The sequence below is a fragment of the Crinia signifera genome, chromosome 2 (assembly GCF_055691185.1).
Source record: "Crinia signifera chromosome 2, ASM5569118v1, whole genome shotgun sequence".
Lineage (NCBI taxonomy): Eukaryota > Metazoa > Chordata > Amphibia > Anura > Myobatrachidae > Crinia > Crinia signifera.
The window spans coordinates 271,944,716-271,969,333 of record NC_139218.1 but is presented as its reverse complement, the minus strand read 5'-3'; the positions used below and the strand labels follow the sequence as shown (position 1 = coordinate 271,969,333).

General features: G+C 42.2%; 1 protein-coding gene across 4 annotated transcripts in view; it reads left to right on the top strand.

Moving 5' to 3' along the window:
• Positions 1-24,618, top strand: part of CLYBL (citramalyl-CoA lyase) — a 400,072-nt gene that overhangs the window by 309,398 nt on the left and 66,056 nt on the right. For all 4 annotated transcript variants that reach the window (XM_083168638.1, XM_083168635.1, XM_083168636.1 and 1 more), the window contains exons 5-6: positions 10,694-10,787; positions 15,050-15,217. In XM_083168638.1, coding sequence (XP_083024764.1) covers positions 10,694-10,787; positions 15,050-15,217 — 262 coding nt within the window. The remainder of the gene's footprint in view (positions 1-10,693; positions 10,788-15,049; positions 15,218-24,618) is intronic.

Sequence of the window (24,618 nt, the reverse complement as noted above, 5' to 3'; positions counted from 1 at the left end):
ACAACACAATATATTGTTACTTGCTTCATGTAACAAGACTGCTATGTCTATGAAATCATCACATTGGAAGTCCAGGACATGCAACCAGATAATGGGCTGCTCAATTTATTAAACAATACATACTATACATTGATTGTATGTGATCCATTGCATATCGCAACATCATCCAATATATCGTATAGTGTGTACCCAGTTTTATTCATATATATTTGTCATGTGTATTATTTGCTACATGTACCATACATCATTGGGGACTGTTTCTAACAACAACAGTAGAATATCCTCTATTCTTCCAATGAAAATGACTATTAAAACATCAAAATATATATAAACACATATCAAAAGCTCACATACATAAAAGTAATTCAGCATAACATAGCAATAATGTTACAGATACAAAAATGCTTCTTTTTTATCCTTCTGTTGAATAGTTCATATTCAGCTACAGCACGCATATTTAGGGGGTTATTCACATTTGCTTTGTCCTCTGGGCATTCGCGCGGAGGACCGATGCTGTGCGTCTGCGCATGAATAGGCGCATTTCTGCGCATGTGGAGATGTAGGGTGCGTGCACCCATGGCGAACTTTGGGGGCGTGGGGGGGGGGAGAAGGGCGGGGGGCGCTGGGCTACCCCATTACTATATAGGAACACTAAGCATTCCATGGGCGTTCCCATGAGAACGCTGGACGTTCTCATGGTAATGAGGCGGTGACACTGGTGTGGGGGGCGTGTAGCTGACATCACCAGCGTGCACACATATGTAAGTGACTTAAGTCACTTCTATATGCGTGCACGCACCACATCTTTCGATGGTCACCGACCATCGAAAGATGTGGGCGGTTACCCGAGGCATACGAATGGATGTTTATGCAAAACATCCATTCGCAGCCTGAGCGGGCGAACCCAAACTTCAAGGGGGGGGGGGGGTGGTGGGCGTTTATTCCCTGGGCGGGGTTTGGTGGACTCGTAAGGCTGCAAATTCGCAGCCTTGCGAATCAACCAGAATAACCCCCTTAGAAGGTTGCATGTACTCTTTTCATAGTAAATATACATTTGACCATTTCAAATGTCAAACACCAGATCAGAATATCACATCTTCCTGTCTGCTTGCTGACTTCTCCTGCACACCCACATTGATGAGCCTCCTCGATCAAATTCAATCAGATTGATTGTTCAAAATGAGATGTTTCGTTGGCCACATATGTTGCAATTTCTGGCAAGTTGAAACAATAATTTTGCAGACCAAGATTACAGATGATTGTACAGTTATGGACCCTTTAGAGGAATCAGCATTGGTGATGTAGGCAGTGGCCATGCTGCATTCCAAAGCATTGCCCTCACTTACCATATGCTACGTTGCTTGCATGTATAGGCAATCGAGGAAAATACTCATAAGACCCATCGGAGTCTGTAAAATTGTCTAAATTATCGTCTAGTGTGTGCTCCGTTTAAGATTTAAAATGTGCACGATTTATTAAAGTGAGCGAAATGATGACTGGATTGGGATTTTCAATCTCCAGTCCTCAACAAACCCTAACAATGCATGTTTTTCAGAACTATTCAATATCCAGGACAAAACTAGGGGAGTGTGAGCAGTGCCAATGGGCAGGCTTCTGTTGGTAGCACTGTAACTTCCTCACAGTCATCTTGCTATCATGGTGACTGGAATAGAACCTTGTAGCCAGTCCTATTCGGCAGTACCACCATAGTATCCTTTGGACGCTTCAGACATTCTCCAGCCCTGCTGTTATTATTTCTGGTTTAGATATCCCAGGCCCCTCACCATGATGTTGTGACTTCATACTGTAAATTGGGTGACTGGTACAGGGCATCACAAAGCCCTATCATTTCACAGCTCAGTATTGCAAGCGAAATAATTAGCACCACCTGTGTCAGCCAGTAATGAGTACTTCACCATCTAGGAGATCTGGCAAACATGAACTGTTGAAGGTTCCTCAGGACTTAATTTAGGAAACATGATCTACTGCAGCCATGGCAGCTCCTAGACAATATGGCTCCCAGTGCCAACAACAAAAATGTTCTCCTCTCGCTCACCCCAGACATTTTCAAAATGTATCTTACAACTTAACCTTAGGTAAGCATAGGAGGGCATTGACAAATAGGAAAATTGGAGCAGGAAAAATAAAGTGCTGTAGCTTTTACAGTAATGCGGTACTATACAGAAATTGAAGAACGCAAGAAATGTGCACAGAACTGCCTCAATTTGCATCTTTGAAAATGTAATAAGTGTCACGACACCCAATATACAATATGATGGTAAAAAAATAAATAAGGAAAGAAGACTCAGGTGTAGGTGATAAATATTGTAAAAGTATAAAATACGGATTAATACTGTATATTCCTTCTTAATGGATGATGATGTCCTTAGGAATTCTAAATCTGTGTTATGTCTGTCTCCTCTGTTTTGTCGGTTTTACATGACATGAAAAATAAACCTGAACCTCCAAAGGAAGAATATAGAGGAAATAAGGTCTGCATGAAAAATGGGAACTGGGATCATATGAGTAGCATTCCCGGCATTTAAATTCTAATTATGGGATGAACAAAGATTTCTTTATCTTCTATTGTATCATGCCCCAACTCATTTAAAAGTTGAAAGAACAGGTGCATAAAGTTCTATCTGTAGTAAAAAGATATATACGGGCGTTTTTTTTTTTAAGTGGCAATCATTTACAAAGCAGAACCATGCCTTGTAATTGAAGTACACCTCCCGCAATCTCGGATGCTATTACATATTCTGCATAGTGGCTAAATCCTTGTGTACCACAGTTACGATAATAAATGCATAGGTAGCCCTACTTTGGTCTTAAAGTAGATAGGTGCAATCATTCAGCAGTTACAAAATGGGGCGTAAAAATCAGAAAATGGGTGTAATCCAATGTATCCAAATAGATTTTATTTCTATTAAAAAAACATAGTTGGAGAAACGTATAAAATGAAAGCAACAGATGCTGGAAAAATCAATGACACAAAAAACCACCCATGTTCAAAATGATTGTATCCTTAGGTGTTAAAATGTCGCCTTCCCATATCCCCAAATCCTATCACTGCGAAATCTACATTGAAACACCTGAGATAATCCTCTATTTATACCTTTTAAAATGATCCTGCTCCATTTATGGACATGAGTGGTTTTTTTTCTTCATATTTTGGTTTAATTTTGTACTGTATGTTTGTATGTAAATTCAGACTTTTTGGATGCAACTGTGAAATATGAGACTCTGAGGGGTTGTCCCCTGGCCTACTTTCAGGTGCAACATTTGCCAGCCTACGTGGAACAGGTATTCTCAGAGGTCAACGCTTTCTATTGTCGACTGGATTGCTGAGATCGCACACATTGTTGACTGCTTGTACATTTGAACTTTTCCTAAATGTGTGTCATAGAACATTGTCCTCCCAGAGATGGATTACAACGGGTATATCCACCTTTCATAAGTGTCCTAGATGATCACTTAGTGTCCAGTAGTCAAGGGCTTCTGTTATAGAATACGGTCATTGGGTCACCAGCATGATGGTCGACCAACATTAGGTCAACATACATTTAGGTCACCATGGTTAAGGTCGACAGGGTCATTAGTTCGACATGGTTTTTTTTTTTGTACTGTTTTTTTTTTTGTACTGTTTTTTTTTTTTTTAGCAAAAATGTGCTAACAGACGGTATTTCATGCCCAGCGCAGCGAGGCACCGTGCCCGAAGCATGGCTAGTGGATGCAGTAGTACGTTTCGGTGTCCATGTTGACACGACGTGCCTACAGGTGGTATTTCATGCCCTACCATCCACTAGGGCATAGTGGGAGAATAAAATAGTGTCATGTCGACCTTAACTCATGTCGACCTAATGGTGTCGACCATAATGCTGGTGACCTAATGATAACAGAAAGATGAGTCGGGAGGCTGAGATCCACTTGGTCAACTATGTGCCTTTTACTCCTGAGTCTTTATTGGGCCATTATGGGTATTTTCCAGTGGTGGCAGAAACATCAGTTGTATACACACCTACAGATTTATATGTCCAATCCATCTGGTGGGAACAAAAACCTGGGAGCAAAGGACAATCTAAAATGTGCTTCCAAATCCTGGAAAACAGATGATGGTCAGTCAGACATATGGTTTAAACAAATGTTTCCAAGCAATTGTTTTTCCTATTTTTTCAGCATTTGGGAGCAAATGTTGATTGTTATTTGCTCATATACTGTACATGTCCAGATTGGACAGATAAATCTTTGTGGGTGTACCAAGCTTCACTCTGGAAAGTAGGAAATTACTGCTTGCTTAAAGCAGCCTCTCCTAGTCTCTGGAAGTGTGCTAGGAGAGGCCTTGTTATATATTGCTTGTCCCTGAGTGTGTAATGTCTCTTATGTATAAAGCATACATGTATGCTTATGTCTTGCAAAATTGTACACCGTGTTTTTGCTTTAATAAAATTATATATAAAAAAAATCTTATTTTCATACACCATATTTGAACTGCTAAGTGATTGGGCCTGTCTACTCGGAGACTGTAAAACCCAGAGAGGAGTACTCATGCATTTATTATTGTGTGTGGTATGCAACAATTTACTGATTCTATATAATATAAATCATGTTCTAAAAAGATACCTTTATCAAACAGCTCAACTTTTAAGTGAGTTGGGGCATGCTACCTTGATTCTAATACAGGTAGTGGATTCCTGTTAAAAACAAATAGAAGATATTTGGTGTTTAATTGTGAGTTAGGTACACTGCTGATACAATATCAGTTCTAATTGAACTTTTCTTATAGGCCTTCATTCCTGTAAAAGAGGAAATGGAAAATTATTATTATAATGCTCGTTGGGAGCACCAAAATATAATCAATAATCTTATACTGTGCCCCTACTGGGGAGACGTTACTTGTACTATCTGATGTTTGGCATGCACCTTGAGTCAAAATAGTATCAAAACAAACTTTCTAGAAGAAAATAGATACTTTGTGTTGGGGCACTCTAAATTTAAAATACAACTTTTAATATATCAATTTAAAAGTAGCACCATAATTTATACAGGAAGGAAGGGCCATATATAAACATTATTAGATGTATCTATATATAGATGCTCACAAAAGTTTGTCTTTGCTAAAGTTACTCCTCCCCTAATGGAATGAACATTATTAGCATCACCCTAACTGGAGCCATACAGTTTGCCTCCACTGGAGTAAGATGGAAGTAGTAATAGTGTGGATTGGGCGGGCAGGATGATAGTAGCGAAAGTTTGCATCAAGGGGTGGATGGGAGTAGTAGTAATGTGGAGTAGTATTGCAGAGAATTGGATAGGCAGTATTAGTTTGGAGCAGGGAGTAGGATAGAAGTAATAGTGGAAAAAAGTACAGGGTGGGAGTAGTAAGGTGGATCAGGGGGCAGTAAGGCTGATAATGGAACAGGATAGGACTAATAATGCGAAGCAGGATGGGAGTAGTAGTGGGAATTGGGAGCAGAATGAGCATAGTTAAAGTAATGTGGAGCAGACTGGGATTTGTAGGAGTTCAGAGCAAGGAGCATTCTGGGAGGGTGGGACTAATAATAGTAAACAGGATGGGAGTAATAGTAGTAAGCAGGGATAGGATGGGTGTAATAGTAATCCAGAGCAGGGGGCAGGTTATATTAATAGTGAAAAAAGGGACAGAATAGAAGTAGTAGTGTGAAGCAGGGGGCAGTACAGAAGTAAAAGTTGAAAGAGGGGGCATGATAGGAGTAGTAATATGGGGCAAGGTCGGTGTAGCAGTGGGAATAAGTGGGCAGAATGCAAATGAAAGAAGTAAGCTGAAAAGGAATCCTCTCAAGTCTGGGGTCACCTTCACTCTGCAGCTCATGGGCTCCAGCTGCCATCCCTGTCTAAGTGCTAACAACAGCCTTGCACATCCAGAGTGTTCCTGTAAAGCTCCTGTCACCCATGTCACCTCCGCTGGCTCCTTCTCTGTCCCAGATATACAGCTGCGAACACCCTGCTTATTCCTGCATGGTTCACTACAATTCCAGCTGCCCCAGTGGACCAACCATCCCCAAGACATTGGCGATGACAACAGGTGGCAGAAGCTGTGGGAGGGCGCACAGTGGAATGCAAATCGCAGAAGCAGGCAGTTTAGCCAGGGACTGCTCTTGGGTTTCATGAGATGGTCCAGCAGGAACTTTCCTACTTGCAGGATCCCCCCCCCCAAAAAAAATTAAAAGAATGGAGGGTTAATGTAGTTGTCCTGTGTGATTGATTGATTGATTGTATGTATGGTGTTGACCTAGACATTGTTGACTTATCAATCGGATCCCCAATTATCCGGCAGTAATAAAGGTAAGTGCTCCTGGGTTAGAGCTTTTAATATGTAGGTGTTAGTACTAAATGGGTTTTGGTCTGGTCTTTTCCTTATATTCTTAATGATATGTAATGGCAGGGGCATTTGAAAGAAGGGTCTACTTAGTGGTGTAACTAGGGACTTATAGGCCCCATAGCTAATGTTTGTAAGTGCCCCAATGTACCACCCAATAGTAAAAAAAATGTATATAGCACGTTACTTTGACAGTGAAAGTGGGCCGCTCACAGCTCGTGGGCCCCATAGCATCTCCACTACCTGCACCTATGGTAGTTACACCTTTTGTTAGACATGATTGCAGCTTGTAGTTCCATCAGCGTTAAAGTCATATAATTATGTATTTTTTTTGCAGACTTTGGATAGGGAAATGTTCTATACAATTTATTGTTACTTGACAGTTAGGAGCTGATTGGCTGGTGATAAAGTACCAGCCACTTCATCCCTTCACCGAGCTTAATAAATCTGCCCCTGAGCGACATCAGTTAGATAACTGTAAAGGGGTGTACACACGGTGAGACTTGTCAAAACCTCCTAGAAGGCTAGCTAAAATCTCCCAGTTTTTCTCCTGTTTAGTCATTATAGTCTAGCATAGATTGCTTAGCATATATTGACTGCGCAGGCAAGGCAATTTTAACTATATTTTATTTATTTATTTATTTATTTATTTACAGTTTCTTATATAGCGCAGCAGATTCTGTTGTGCTTTACAATAGTAGACAGTTATAAAACAAATTGGGTAACAACAGACAGACTTGGAGGTAGGAGGGCCCTGCTGCAAGATTACAATCTATAGGGATATAGGAGGGAAACACAAGGACAGATCATAGACTATCATTAGTTAGACAAAATCTGTATGGCCCTGACTAATATTTTTCTGTTTTTTTTTGTTTCTGTATCGGAAATCTTTGTGTTTGTTAGATTATGTGAGATTGCTTTGTGGTGACATAATAATACTTTGAGTTGTAACATGGTCTAAAGTTATTAACCCCTTCCCGACATTTGACGTATATATACGTCATGGCCGGGATGTACTTCCCGACACATGACGTATATATACGTCATGACTTTTAACTGTCACCGCGTCTATAGACGCGGTGACAGTTAGGAGATGTCTGCTGTCCCTGACAGCAGACATCCCCCCTCGCCGCCCAGGGGGGGCAGGGATGCCCCCCCCCGGTCGGCGATCGCTGTGATTGGCTGTTCAAATCTGAACAGCCATTCACAGCGTTTCCTGTGTTACCGGCGGCTAAGCCGCTCGGTAACACAGGGATCGGTGGTGATCGGTGCTGTTAAGTACAGCACCGATCACCACCGATGAGCAGCACCCCCCTCCCACCCACCCGGCACTCACCCGGCAGCTCCGGCAGCTCCCCCAGCTCCCCCGCAAGCCGCAGCAGCAGCAGCATGTATGAGATGTGTTAAAAAAAAAAATGTACTGAAATATATATATATATATATATAAATATATAGCGTGGGTGTAACCAGGTATAATCCAGGAGACAGACAGACAGCGGCACTCAATGGGTTTTTGAAAGTGGTTTTAGTGTTACTCCAACGTTTCGGGGACTAGCCCCTTTGTCAAGGTGTAAGAACAACAGGTTGTTGTTCTTACACCTTGACAAAGGGGCTAGTCCCCGAAACGTTGGAGTACCACTAAAACCACTTTCAAAAACCCATTGAGTGCCGCTGTCTGTCTGTCTCCTGGATTATACCTGGTTACACCCACGCTGTATTTTGGATCCTGAGGGCACCTGGGAAGCTGTTTGTAAGAGAAGGAGTGCCAAGCCGCAAACCCCAATATATAAATATATATATATATATGTGTGTGTGTATGTATGTGTATATGAAAAATTTTGAGCCAGATCTGCATTTTTGTGTAAAAAATTACATTTTTTTACACAAAAATGCAGATCTGGCTCAAAATTTTTCATTTTCACAAGGAATGAAGGAGACAAAGCACCCCAAAATCTGTGCCCCAATTTCTCCCGAGTATGGCAATGCCTCACATGTGACCAAAAAATACCAGTTGGGTGCATGGCAGGACTCAGAAGGGAAGGAGTGATTTTTGGATTTTGCAGCACAGATTCTGGTTGAATGACCCCTGAATAAGCACCCATACAGTGGAACCCCCCCACAAGTGACCCCATTTTGCAAACTACACCCTTCAGGGAATTCATCAGGGGGTATAGTGTACATTTCAAACCCCCAGGGGTTTCACCAATTTTGATACAACTGAGCTGGGAAAATGAAAAATTAAATTTTTTCATTTTCACAGCCCAGTTGTATCAAAATTGGTGAAACCCCTGGGGGTTTGAAATGTACACTATACCCCTAAATGAATTCCCTGAAGGGTGTAGTTTGCAAAATGGGGTGACTTGTGGGGGAGGTTCCTAACTTTTAGCACTTATGGTGCCTAGAAACCTACATGGTGCCTAAAAAAAAATCTCATAAAAAGGAGGCTCCAAAATCAAGTAGGTGCTCCTTCTATTATGAAGCCTGTGGTTTGGTCAACGTGCACACTAGGGCCACATATAGGATATTTATGAAAACAAAAGAATTGGGGGAATCAATTTTTAGTCACATTTCTCTAGTAAAATCTACTGTATTCGTTAGAAAAATGTATTAAAATTGAAACTCTGCAAAAAAAAAAGAAATTTTGAAATTTCACCGACACATTGTTTTAATTCCTGTGAAACACATAAAGGGTTAACAAACTTCCAAAATGCTGTTTTGAATACTGTGAGGGGTGCAGTTTTTGAAATGGCATCATTTATGGGGGTGTCTCACATACAAGTCCCTCAAAGTCACATCAGAACTGAACTGGTCCCTAAAAAAATCAGTGTTTGAAATTTTCTTGAAAATTTGAGAATTTGCTATTCATATTTGAAGCCTCCTAGTGTCCAAAAAAATGAAAAGGAGGTTGAAATAATAATTGCAACATAAAGTAGACATATGGTCTTTGTTAGTTATTAACTATTTTGAGTGGTATGTTTATTTGTCTCACAAGCAGAAAATGTGACATTTTGCAAATTGCAAAATTTTCCATTTTTTCACGACATTTTGGTATTTTTCACAAAAAAACACAGACTGTATCGACCCAAATTTACCACTAATTTGAAGTACAATGTGTCACGAGAAAACAATCTCAAAATCACTGGGATAAGTAAAAGCAAAAAAAAGTTATCCCCACTTAAGTGAAACATGTCAGATTTGAAAAAAATGGCTCTGTCAGGAACGCAAAAACTGGCTGTGTCAGGAAGGGGTTAAAGGTGCATACACATGGTGAGATTTCACTTTTTATTCGACCCCTATTCGACCTGTGTCTGGATCTGGGTCGGTTACAGTGTTTACATTCGATTTTGGCTATGTAGTACAGATCTGTACTAGGGTAGTCTTGCCTGCCAAGACTATTTTTCTATTTGATTTACACTACACGGGAGCGCGCATTGGGATCGAATCTGCATCCAATGTAGGAAAAACATTCAATGCCCATTCGATTTCTATTCAATTTTGTTCTATAAGTAAAATCAAATAGAAAAATAGTGTGTACCGTGTGTACCCTCTATAAATGTGTCTTTAGATAAGGAGATTTTATGTGATGATTCCAATTTAGAAATAAATGATGATAGATTTAAACATTTATTTATTTTTTACTCTTGGATTAAGAAACCTCTCACACATTTCAAAGCTTTCCAGTTAATTATAGAGGAAGCATCTGCTCTAGCATTTTCAAAAACATAATTGATGGCCATGCTGATAGAAATATTATATTCTGGCCCTGGCATCAGGTTATATATGTGATAAACTAGGAGATTTTCTGGTGTCTGCATTGGTTTGGTTACCCAAGGGTAATCTGTTTTATATTGTATGAGAAAGGAAAGAACTGATAATGGTATAAATTGCATGTAACTGTGAAGGTATGAAGTAGGACTGTATCAAGGTATGGAGTAGGGCTGTATCCACGAAGGTATGGAGTAGGACTGTATCCACGAAGGTATGGAGTAGGACTGTATCCACAAAGGTATGGAGTAGAACTGTATCCACAAAGGTATGGAGTAGGGCTGTATCCACAAAGGTATGGAGTAGGGCTTTGTCCACGAAGGTATGGAGTAGGGATGTATCCATGAAGGTATGGAGTAGGGCTGTATCCACGAAGGTATGGAGTAGGACTGTAACCATGAAAGGTATGGTGTAGGATTGTAACCATGAAGGTATGCAGTAGGACTGTAACCTATAGTGCAGTTAAATGAACACAAACAACTGATTTGTTGCAATGAACAACACTTTTTTTTATTTATTTTTTTAAGTATTCACACATTTTCCATAATATATACTTTTTTGCTTCAATTATAGGACATTTGTGAAGAAACTTTACTAAAAGGACCCAGAGTTGGTCTTCACTTAGATGGAGTTGTCTTTGGAGCAGAAGATTTCCGAGCAAGCATAGGTATGAAACATCATTATACATTGTACAAAAGTTTAATAAATATAATAGCAATGTACTCTGTGTTCTGTAAAACCATAACTAGTATAATCATCTCTTGTATTATAACAGTGAAAATCTGTAAACTTGATTCTATTCTACAATCACGGCAGCTCTCTGCATTAAATGATTGAAACTGCAGGGTGACGCGAATGACCTAATACCAACCAACATTGGGAAATTATAAAACAAGAATTAGTGAGTGGTCACAGTGCACTAAGAACGATTATATCATAGGGCAGTATTCAATGTTAAAAATCGCGGTGTGCAGCGAATCCTGTTTAGGATTCGCTGCACAGTCGCCACTGCCCGCCGTGTTCCAGAGCCTCGCTGTCCCCAGTATTCAATGAGGCAGGGGCTCGCTGCCCCTGACCTCGAATTTGAACTCCTGCGGCTGACCCCGCAGGGAGCCTGAGGACGGTGGCAGGCAGGGAGATGGAAGTCTCCCTGCCTGCCCCAGAACGTATGTGGGGGGAGGTGGGCTCCCCGGGAGCCAGGCAGCACAGGCTGCCCCCCGGGGGGTGCCAGCAGGGGACCGGGTATATTCACTACACCCGATCGTGCATATGTAATGATCGGGTGCAGTGAATATATGAATATCTAATGAGCGACTCAGCTCCCGGCCCCCTGCTGGCTGCTCTGTGTAGTAAAAAAAATATATATATATATTTTTTTGGTACTTGTGGAGTATCACGGCTCCCACGACCTGCATCGTATGCAGATCGTATGCTAAAAATCGCATCGCATCGCATGTGGCATACGATGGCATACAATGCGATACGATGTTTTACCGATTTTTGACCATTTTTGCACAAAAATCGTATGCCATCGAATGGCATCGTATGCCATATGTAGTGGCATACGATGCGACGCGATGTTTTACCGATTTTTGACCATTTTTGCTCAAAAATCGTATGCCATTGAATGGCATACGATGCTCAAAAATCGGTAAAACATCGTATCGCATCGTATGCCATCGTATGCCACTACATATGGCATACGATGCGATACGATGTTTTACCGATTTTTGACCATTTTTGTTCAAAAATCGTATGCCATCGAATGGCATCGTATGCCATATGTAGTGGCATACGATGGCATACGATGCGATACGATGTTTTACAGATTTTTGAGCATTTTAGCTCAGAAATCGTATGCGATCGCATCGGATGCCATATTTTCATAGTGCACCACCCCCACTATCAACGTCACCCGAAGCGTGGCGATCGCAGCGAGCCCGCGAGGGGCGGCGGTACGCGTCCTACGACCTTTTCATACCCCCACTATCCACGTCGGCGTGGAGTTGAGAATAGAATAGTGTGGCGAGCGCAGCGAGCCACCGAGCCCGAAGCGTGGCGAGCGCAGCGGATACCTTCACAGCTATATGCGTCCCCTCGCGGGCTTCACAGGTATCCGCGTCCCCTCGCGGGGCTCGCTGCGCTCGCCACGCCACTATTCTATTCTCAACTCCACGCCGACGTGGATAGTGGGGGTATGAAAAGGTCGTAGGACGCGTACCGCCGCCCCTCGCGGGCTCGCTGCGCTCGCCACGCTTCGGGTGGTGCACTATGAAAATATGGCATCCGATGCGATCGCATACGATTTTTGAGCTAAAATGCTCAAAAAATCGGTAAACATCGTATCGCATCGTATGCCACTACATATGGCATACGATGCCATTCGATGGCATACGATTTTTGAGCAAAAATGGTCAAAAATCGGTAAAACATCGTATCGCATCGTATGCCACTACATGTGGCATACGATGCCATTCGATGGCATACGATTTTTGAGCAAAAATGGTCAAAAATCGGTAAAACATCGTATCGCATCGTATGCCACTACATGTGGCATACGATGGCATACGATTTTTGAGCAAAAATGGTCAAAAATCGGTAAAACATCGTATCGCATCGTATGCCATCGTATGCCACTACATATGGCATACGATGCCATTCGATGGCATACGATTTTTGATCAAAAATGGTCAAAAATCGGTAAAACATCGTATCGCATCGTATGCCATCGTATGCCACTACATATGGCATACGATGCCATGCGATGGCATACGATTTTTGAGCAAAAATGGTCAAAAATCGGTAAAACATCGTATTGCATCGTATGCCACTACATATGGCATACGATGCCATACGATGGGAGCCGTGATACTCCACAAGTACCATTTTTTTTAATTAAATATATATTCATGTGCTATAAGCACATGAATAAAAATAGCATGCACCTTCACAGAATAAAATTCCTGATTTTTTGACACCAAATGTAAAACAACAACCACTTTAATTTAAAAGTTCACATTCCACTTCACCATAAAAAGATAGCGATTGCTACACGGTGAAGCATGGCGATAATAACCTTGAAATGTATTCGCCATCTGGTCATTGAATAGGGTGATTCACCGTTTTAGTCAAAAAATTGCCTTACAGCACGAAAATAGCACAAAATCGCCGTAGAACATGGCGAATCAGCCTCATTGAATACTTCCCATAGTGGCATAGTGATTTATTAGCCCTAATACTACGGTTGTGTCACCTAATATTGTAGCCCTGATTGCATAGGGCTACAATATGGCCCTTATTCTGGTTCACTTGCAAAGGCAAATTCCTTCTCAAATGGGCAAAACCATGTGCACTGCAGGGGGGGGGGGCAGATGTAACATGTGCAGAGAGAATTAGATTTGGGTTAAGTTTGACTTCAAAGTGAGATCTATATTGCAGTATAAAAATAAAGCAGTCAGTATTTTACCTGCACAGAAAAAAAAAACTCACCCAAATCTAAATCACTCTGCACATTTTACATCTGCCCCACCTACAGTGCACATGGTTTTGTCCATTTGAGAAGGAATTTGCCTTTTTCCGAGTGAACCAGAATAAGGGCCTATGTTTCCAGCCATATCTTTTGCATCTAATATATGGAATGTGCAAAATGAAGTGTGCAACATACCAAGTCTAAATATAAAGGGCCTGATTCTGTGTGGAAGCAGCAGCAATGTCTGATATTGACAGTTCAGTACTCAGTCCCAGCCGGGACTCGTCTGCTACAGACTCACCTTCTGTACTGTCACAAATAGCCGTGTATTGTCGAATCCGCAGTTGTTTTCCAATAAAAATGCGCAATTTTCGATAATCCGTGGACTTTTCAACACTCCGCAGTCATAATATTGAATTCCGACTGTCGAGTTGTTACCAGTAGCAAAAAACGAATGGGATTCCAACTGTGGGGATGTTCCGACAGTCAGAATCCCGGATTCAATACCCCCCTGTGTCTTGAGGCTGTTGGAACGTTCTGATTACAGGATAGGAAAACAAAACTGTACAGCTAATGTTATCCAGGAGCCCTGTCATCTGCAAAAACGATAGTTAATTTGTGGCCATTATTCCTGAGACTCAATTCACTATGAACCAATACAGGATGAATAGCAGTGAGGCATTAATTAGTCATTAGCTTAGTGAATTGATATAGATGAACCCACTAAAAGGGTTTGTGTAGGTGATGGGTCAATTATTTATTTCCCATAAATTGTTTATTTTTTAGTTCAGTAACTGTCCTGGCCATCTCACCTGAATAATTCTTTATCATTCTAGCCTCTCTCCAACACATCTAAAACATGGGCAATGCTGTGTGCATTACTCTGTGTACACACGCAAGGACAGATTGGGAATTTAAAACGAAACATTAAAAAAATACTGAAAGTGACCTCATGTACTTGTAGGTAGGACCAAATAAATTGTAGGCAACAGGAACATAAGCAAGGTTAACAAATCATTAGTCCTAGCAACAAAAATGTGAGAGCCTACAAACTCCACACAAATAAGCCCTTAGTCTTAAGCAAACCCATGAGTCCAATATTGTGAGTCAACACAGCTAATGTCTTTTCCACTTATTGCACAATATTGTTGCAAATAAATGCACCATTATCTGACAATGTTCTTGGTCTGAGCCCATACATTAATGAATTCTGGCCTCCCTCTTCTATATATGGAAGATTATTTAACTCAAATTAAAAAAAATCTGATGTCTTTACATGTAGATGTGAGAGAAATCCACATTTTGTCTTAATATCATAATGTGATATCTTCTTTTCCACCTGCTGGTTTATAATATATATACAGTATAGTAATGAGTGGTGAACATATCATCCATGTATACATTCTAAGTTAGATATATTTAATGCTATTTAGTAACTATTATATGTTTCAACATTAAAGGTGCAACAAGCAGCAAAGACACTCATGACCTCTTGTATGCCAGACAAAAGATCATTGTTGTAGCCAAAGCATTTGGACTGCAAGCCATCGATCTTGTTTACATAGATTACAAAGATGGACATGGACTTCAGCAACAGGCAAAAGAAGGAGCCCTGATGGGATTCTCAGGTATGTATCCCTAATTATCTGCACGGCCGCCGACAGGGGCAAGCAGATTATATCAATAACATGCATAGAAATATGAGGTGGGAGCTTATAAAGTCTAAAATCTTAGAAAGTAAATGGAAAATGGGGTTCAGTGTTGATAAATGTAAGGTTATGCATGTCGGGAGACATAACCAGGGTGCGGCTTATAAACTAAACGGGATAGATTTGGGCAAATCAGAATGAGAAAAGGACCTACGAGCCCAAATTGACAAGAAAACTGGTGTGCAGTGCTCAGTGTCATAGTGCACCCACTAAGGTCATCAGGATACTAGATTGTATACAAAACGGCATGGAAACTAGAGAAGATAATGTAATTACACCACTCTATAAGGCACTGTTAGACCTCATCTGGAATTCTGTGTGCAATTCAGGGCCCCACACAGAAAGGACATTATAGAGCTGGAAAAAGTCTAGAGAAGGCGACCAAACTGATAAATAGATGGAGTTGTTAACTATGATGAAAGGACCCCCATGCAACGTCCAGTAGCATTTATATCTAATTACATCCCATCAGGACTGTCTTGTAATCTGATGGGACTGCCATACTATGGAATTCTATCCTTATGTATCCCTCCTATTATCCCTATAGATTGTAAGCTTGCGAGCAGGGCACTCCTACCTCTATGTCATTTTGTTTCTACCCAGTTTATTTAATCACTGTTGTTTCCAATTGTAAAGCGCAACAGAATATGCTGCGCTATATAAGAAACTAAATAAATAAAATAAATAATGAATAAATAAAGATTAACCAAACTAGGAATGTTTACTCTAGAAAAGAGGCGTTTAAGAGGAAACCTGCTTAACATGTATAAATATATAAGCAGGGTCGCCAAGAGGTATGCCGGGCCCCGGTAAAATTTTTGGCGCGTGGCCTAATTGTGGGAGGAGTGACCACCTCCCGCAATTGGGCCATGATTTCAAAATGTTTAGAGGGGGTGAAAAAACAAAAGTCGAGGGGGTGTTATTGTCTCCCCACCACTCACACCACATGCTGTAGAGGTGTGTGCTGCTGCTTCTGCTGACTGGGAGTGGGAAGGGGGGCTGGACCAGGGCCACCACCAGGCCCCTCCAGCAAGCCCGGGTAATTCGTCGCCCCCCCCCCCCCCCCCCCCCCGGCTGCCCTACAAAAGGTAGATTATTTTACAAGGGGGTATCACAGCTAGGCCATACACCTTCATTAGATCTGCAAAAACGGTTGAACTTGATGGACATATGTTTTCTTTCAACCTCAACTACTATGTTACTATGGGCCTTATTCTAGTTCACTCTTTCTGACAAAATCCTTCTTCGATGGACAAAACCATGTGCACTGCAGGGGGGCAGATGTAAAATGTGCAGAGAGAATTAAATTTCGGTGAGTTATTTAGTGCAGGGAAAATACTGACTGTTTTATTTTTACACTGCAATATAGATCTCACTTTGAAGTAAAACCCCACCCAAATCTAATTCTCTCTTCACAAGTAACATCTGCCCCCCTGCAGTGCACATGGTTTTGTCCATCTAAGAAAGATTTTGGCAGAAAGAGTGAACTAGAATAAGGCCCTATGTTACTAAAGCTTGATTCTATCACCTAATAATTATGTATGTATATTCATTTTGGGATGTTTTATATTTTTCTGACTTTCTATGTTATATGTGTGACATAAATTAGTTTGATACAGATGTTTGTTTTGTTTTCTTGTCATCAGAAAACTGAGTGTGTGTATGTGCGCGGGGTGGGGGGTGCATGTGTAGTCTGATTTTTACCCAAATCCAATCACCATCACCTTCAGGCTTTTGAGATGGTCAGACGACAGTCTTAAAATGCAAGCTTGATTACTTCTCTCTCATTAGGACAGAGCAGACACAAGCTTTTAAGATGGTCACTGACAATAACGTCTGACCCCAGTATTCACCCATGTGTATTTCACTAAGGTGAAACCATGCCAGTACTGCCTACCTGGCCTTTGCTAAGAGGGCACACAACAGCATACACAGTCTGCTGTAGCACCCATGTGTATTGGACATACCTGGCCTACATAAATACTGCACAAGCACACAACACAGAATATACATACCAAGGGACATCTTGTTACTTTGGTGGGTAGGTCACTGCATCTCTGCACCTGCATATGAGCAGAACACATCGCCCTCCCTTACAGTTGTGCTAGACTATCTAACAAGGTAGTTTCTCTCACCCACTCCGGCCTAATAAGAGCACACTGGTCCAAAAACTGACCCCTTAATGTGTAGCACAACTACAGTGTGTGTGTGTGTGTACAAATTCTTTAATAAGTAACCAATGCTAATATTGAAATAACACAAATCATAATGTATTTAAATACAATGCAATTCACAAATACAACCATTAGGATTAGGAACTAGCAGGGAGGATTGGGGTTAGGCACCAGTGGCGGGTTAGGCTTTGTGGAGTTAGGGGTGGGGCAGGGGGAAGGTATATTTACCCAAACCCGTTCCAGATTCTATACTTCAGGATGATGGTGGTCAGAATTCTGACGCTGGCATCCCGAAGGAGAGCTGGTCAGGTTATTAGTATGTATCTCTTTGCAGTTGTCTGCTTTGCTTCTTAATTTTGCAAATGATGAACCCCTCTTCTCTCTTGGCGTTGGCTCGATTTCAGCTGTCTTATTGACTTTCCCCAGCCTTCACCTTGTAGGAAAATGCACAAGAGGCCCCATGCCACCAGGGTTTGCTTGAAACGTCTATTTTCTTGAAGCCAGCATCCTATATCAGCTTCTAGCCACTGTTATGGACTTGGCATCTACTAAGAGATATTTATTTATTATTTATTTCCAGTTTCTTATATAGTGCAGCAGACTCCGTTGCGCTTTACAATAGTAAACAGTGATAAAACAAACTGGGTAACAACAGACAGACTTAGAAGATATGGAAAACATGTACATTTACTCCTTAAATACTGCTATAGATCATCAATACTGTTAATTATTAATACTGTATTCCATATTCTATACAGTGTATAAGGAGCTCAGTGTGTACTGTCCAGGGCTGGTGCTAGGTTCTTCTGTCAGTTGCCAGGTTCCTGGACTTGATCTAATACTACACAAAAAAAGCTCAGAAAGACTAGCTTTATTTCTGCATCTAATTACTTACCATGATCTCTGAGTCTGTATACATGGGGTCTTACATACACTGAGTAGGCAAACCACTCTTGCTCTTAAATAAAGCATTTGAAAAGCTCTTTCAGAAATACTGCATTTACCCCTGCTCCCAGTGTTTTGGGGTGTTTAGGTTTCCTTCCGAAGTCCAAAATTAATCTGATCAGTTAAATGGCTCCTCACAAAATAAACCTTATTATGGGGAGTAAGTATTGTAAACATCCTGGGACAGGTGTGAATCATTGTTAAATTATAGATGCAGCAACTGAGGTGTGCTATAGGTGAGTCTGGGTTTGGCCGATACATGGGAGAATGTTACCTACCTTACTGCATTATGCCAACTGTGAAGTTTGGTGAAGGAGGGATAATGGCATGGGGCTGTTTTTCAGCGTTCAGGCTAGAACTCTTATACCCAGTGAAGGGCAATCTTAATGCTTCAGCATACCAAGGTATTTTAAACAATGCTGTGCTTCCAACTATGTGTCAGCAGTTTAGGCAAGGCCCTTTTCTATTCCAACGTGACTGTGCCCCAGTGCACAAAGCAAGGACTATAAAGACATGGAGTGATGAGTTTGGTGTGGAAGAACTTGACTGGCTCACACAGAGCCCTGACCTTAACCCAATTGAGCACCTTTGGGATGAACTGAAATGGAGATTGTGAGCCAGGCCTTCTCGTCCAACAACAGTGTCTGACCTCATAAATGCTTTACAGAAAGAATGGGTACAAATTCTCACAGAAACACTCCGCTATCTTGTGGAAAATCTTCCAAGGAGAGTGGAAGCTGATATAGCTGCAAAATGGGGAAAGGCTCCATATTAAAGTGTATAAAGTAAATATGAACTTAGTACAGCCCCCATTGGTGTAATGCTCAGGCCAACTTTTTGCCCATATGGGCCCTGATTCTGGTTGACTCTGTAAAATTCCAAGCTCGCAGATTCCCGAATCCCAGAGGGCCTGCCCCGTTGAATCGCCACCGCCCTATCCCCATCACCATATCCCCTCACAACCATGCGAGGGGATGTGTCACGAAGACACATCCCCTTTGCATGTCTGACTGCCGTAAAAATCATTTGATGGACACGACCATCGAATGATTTCTCCAGGGCACGCAAATATAAGTCAGTGGAGAATGACTTATATTTGTGGCCTTCCGGACGGCTGAAGACAGGGTGGGCGGCTGACGTAACGTAACGTCAGTCACCCGCCCCAGACACACCTCCCCCCACCCACAATTCCATGGAAATGCCCAGTGTTTTCAGGGTGACGCTCATGAAAAGCTGGGCATTCCCATGGACAATACCCAACTCTGCCGCCTCACGCCCCTGGCCAGCATCGATCCATGTGAACGGATTGGCGACTATGCAAGTCACCAGGTCAGTTCGCCCAGGGACCTTGCACATGCGTGTACATCATGTATCTAATGCTTTAAATTACTATGACTGGATGGACTTTCTCTGCCACCTGTGGGTACATTTTCTAAACAATGGTTTTCCAATCCAATGAGCAACTTGCTGCCAATCCCATCATTTTTTTTTTTTAATGTCATTAATTTTTTATTGGAAGTGTTGAGAAACAATACAATATCAAATACAGAGATCATAAGAACAACAGACAAACAGGCGGGTCTTTGGGGATATTGGGCCTTATTCGAGTTTACTCTTTCAGACAAAATCCTTCTTAGATGGACAAAACCATGTGCACTGCAGGGGGGCAGATGTAACTTGTGCAGATCTAATTAGATTTGGGTGGGGTTTTACTTCAAAGTGAGATCCATATTGCAGTGTTAAAATAAAGCAGCCAGTATTTACCCTGCAAAGAATCACCAAGAAATCACCAAATCTATTTCTATCTGTACATTATACATTTGCCCCCCTGCAGTGCACATGGTTTTGTCCATCTAAGAAGGATTTTGTCAGAAAGAGTGAACTCGAATAAGGCCCATTGTTACAAGATATCCAGAAAGTATAGTCCCAGTAAGATTTGTACATGGAGTGAAATAAAAAGGGAGGGTAAAAAAAGAGGGAGGAGAACCGATATAGAGTGACAGGTGGGTTATGCGGGAAGGAAGGGGGGGGAGTTGGGAAATACAGGGGGTGAGGGTATGATGTAAGGGTTGGGTTGTATGGATTTAAAATGATCCTACGGGAAGCGAGGAAGGTCAAGATAGGGGGGAGCTAGACGTGCATTGGAAGGCAAACATACAGTCAGTCTCACACAAGTCCAGGGAGAGGGAGGCTTCTTGAAGCATACCATGGTTCCCATACTTTGTGGTACCTCTCCACTGTGTTATTTTGGAGGCTAGTTATATATTCCATTTTGGAGACATACCAGATTCGATTTAGTAATTCTTGATAAGATGGGGGAGCAGGATTTTTGCAAGCTTTAGCGACCTGGAGTTTAGCAGCACAGGTGATGTGGAGAATTAGTTTGTTAGAAGGAGTGGGTACTTGATCGACTGGGGCGCACAGGAGCATTGTCAATCCCATCATTTTTAAACCCACATATCTCAGTTATTAGAACCTGTGCACACTTCTGTTTTTCAATATGCAAAAAACTACAGCATAAAAAAATGGTGTTGTGTCCCCCCAACCTAATTAATAACTATCAGTAACCCCTGAAACCTAGGCTAGTAGTGGAAAAATTGATGATCTAAAGAGCCTGGGTTCTCCCCAATTCTTCACTAACTAGCAGTAGACTTTCCACACCAGGGCTGGTGGAACCGAAAACCCACAGCTGATTTCAAAGAGCCCCAAGCCAGCTTGCACCAAGGTTTGGTTTCCTAGTTGGCTTGCCAATAGCACTAAGGTTATTCCCCATATGTTAATAGATTTAATATCCTTTTTTATTAGCGCACGGTCATGTACAATTTTAAGGGCACTTGGAGCACCAGAAGTACCAGCATGGCATGAGACCAGGTCTGCTAGCACCATTACTACACCTTTTAAAGAAAATCTAACAAGGAAGACAGAAGGCAGACATACCAAACTGGGTAATACTTTATTAAATAAACACATCGCTGAGAGGGTATGGATCATTAGGTCACCAGCATTATGGTCGACAAGCATTAGGTCAACATGACTTTAGGTCCACAGGGTCATTAGGTCGACATGGGTAAGGTCGACAGGGTCATTCAGTCGACATGGGTAATGTCAACATTGAAAAAAGTCTACATGGGTTTTTTTGTGTTGTTTTTTTTTTTTACCGGAATGTCAACACAGTCAACATAAACTCTAAAACATCGCACCGTGTCCCCTCAATGCGCTCGCCAAGCTTCGGGCGCAGTATTTTTATTCTCCCACCACACCACATGTCGTGCTGACATGGAGACCGAATAGTAGCACTGCGTCCTCTCGCATGGCTCACTATGCTCGCCATACATAGGGCACGGTGCCTCGCTATGCTGGGCACACAATTTTATTCACCCACCATGCCCTAGTGGATGGTAGGGCATGAGATACCACCTGTCAGCACATTTTGGCTCAAAAAACATTAAAACTCACCATGTCAACCTCTAATGACCCAGACGACCTTCCTGCATGTCGACCTTAAGTCATGTGGACCTAACTTCATGTCGACCTAATGGTTGTCTACCATCATGCTTGGGACCCAATGACCATATCCCCACTGAGAAGAAGCTGGCAGTACTGTGTCTTCAGGAACTTCCTCTGATAAGCCATGCCCTTTAATGATGTCTTCAGGGGTTCTTCTGAGACCACACTCCTTTCTAGAAAGCCACACACCTTTTGTTCACCTCGGGCACACCAAGGACTTCTTGGCTGCACCCTGTGTTACTGACCTTGCTGTTGCCGCTGAGCATTAAATTCACCCTACAGTTTTTAGATTGTAGACTGTTGGTTGGTATGATTTAAAATGCGTTATGAGATCATTTGTGAGGGGGACTTAGAGATTTTGATTGCCTAGGCACCTCCACACAGGGTTTAATCCAGCACTGACTGCAACTGTCTCTACCATTCAAATAAATAATAGTTGAAACACTGAACCAATCCTAGTGGATCCTTGAGCAGAAATAGCCAATCTGAGGGAAGAGGGAGGGAAGCCTTCTGTGAAGCTATAGCTTTTGAATCCCATACACACAATGGAAACCATAGTGCATTTTCTTCTTACTACCTATACCTGGGTTACCATGGCTTCTTCACTACTATCACTGCGCATCATGAAAACAATGATACAAGTATATCTATTTTAAATATCTGTGGCAATATAATGTATACAAAAAGTAATGTAGCCTGTGTTTCCTATTAGGATGGATATCTCCAATGATGGATAGTTCATGGAAATGTATGATAGTCTTATTCCAAATCAGTCAATTCCCACCAGGGCCGGTGCTAGGGTGTCTGGCGCCCTCCTGCAAACCATAAATTTTGCGCCCTTTCACATTGCCATTGCAGCAAGCCGCAGCTCGTTTGTGGGAGCATATGCACTGCCCACCGTCCCCACTGCCTATAGCCTGTTGCAGGGGCATCACTTCAGCATTTCATGCAAGCCTTCATCACCACCCACCCTCACCGCCGCTGATGGCCTCTTGTGGGGGCATCGCTTCAGCATTTCATGCGAGTGGTCGAGACAATGCAGGCATGTCAGTTGGAGGGCTTTGACGACTGGGTGACATCGCACACAACCCAACACATGGCTGGCCTGCATCTGGCTTCACAGCTACTGTAGGCTGCGCAGCCAGGATGCAGTCGATACTGTGCAAATGTTTCACTGTGTAGCAAACCGCTCGCATCTCAGTGCTGTGTCTGCAAAATGTTGTAGGCTTTATTTAAAAAGTGTCTAATATAAAAAAAATACAATTATTAAAAAATATGTTATAAACATGTATAATAAAAGACTCACTGTTCTTTGCTGTTTAAATCTTGTACAGTCCCTCCTCTTCTATCTGCGTAGGCAGGACGCTGAGGACGCCATTTCCTCTGCTTGTGACTGAGGGGGAAAGGAGGGGAGAGAAGGAGGAGATGGAAGTATAGGGGAGGAGATAGAGGGGGCGGAGTGTTGAGGACTGGGCTGCACTGCACACTGAGAAGAAGGAAGGAAGGGGAGGCGGCCTGTTCATTTGATTACCAGGCGCAGGGAGCAATGGGTAGGGGGCGGACCCGGTCATGACATCAAGGCATTCACAGTGTCAGTGAGTGAGGGCATCTGCTCTTCAGGCTGCTGGCTGCCTGTCACAATATTTGACAAGCTGCGGCAGCCAGTAGCCATGATCAAAATAGAAAGTTTAGACGAGCGCAAGGCACGGCACTGGCTGCACAGGCTGTACAGAGACTGGACGGCGGGATCAAGCACTGCCACACCGCACGGTCACCACCGCTCTTTGTTATTACAACAGCCTGCAACAGCACAAGAGTCCAATGACCTTCCGTTGAGAAAGAGGGGACAAAAGGAGGACTTTGGAGGACAGACAGAGTGTGTGTGTGTATGTGTGTGTGTGCACTCGGGTCAGGGGGCAGCTTTTCTGCGGGCGGCATGCAGGCAGTGACAGTGAGGGCTGAGGCAGCTTTAGCAGAGCAGGGAGAGAGCGCCTTTTCAGCATGGCACCTCCCTGCTTTGCAGGAGCTGCTGAGTGGGTAGCGCCGGCCCTGCTTCCCACTTTGTTTTTCTTGTTCTGTATATACCTCAAAAACAAAAATGAAAATATTTCAACAGCCAGTCCATGCTGATTATATGGCTTGTGTTAGGCCAAGAAAAGGGTATTGAGGATTTACTATTGTGATTCTTCCCATCACCTTAAGAGTACTTAAATATTTTCATTTTTGAGGTGTTTAGGGATCAAGAAAGTGGTAAGTGACTGATTTTGGACAAGACTATCGTACATTTCCATGAACTATCCACCAATTGGAGATATCTTAATAGGAAGCGCAAGTTCAATTACTTGTTGTATATTTGTATTGTTTGGCAGGAGGTGGTACTGCAGGCACACAGCTGCAGCTAAGGAAAGATTTTATCTCTATATTCCCCGCTATATTATGTATGTCCGGTAAGTGGGGGAAGTGCTCATGAGCAAATTGTTTTGTAGACTTCTCCAGGAATGACTGACATGTACTGTAACTCAATGGGCAGTATTCAATGAGAAAAATTCTCCGTGTTTTATGGAGAATTTGTGCTTTGTTCGCCTTGGACGGAGCATTTTGCTCTCCAAAAGCGAGCAACCCTATTCAATGTGAAATATTCTCCATCTTTCTAAGTGATTTTCTCCGTCTCTCTCCGTGTAGAAATTCTCCATC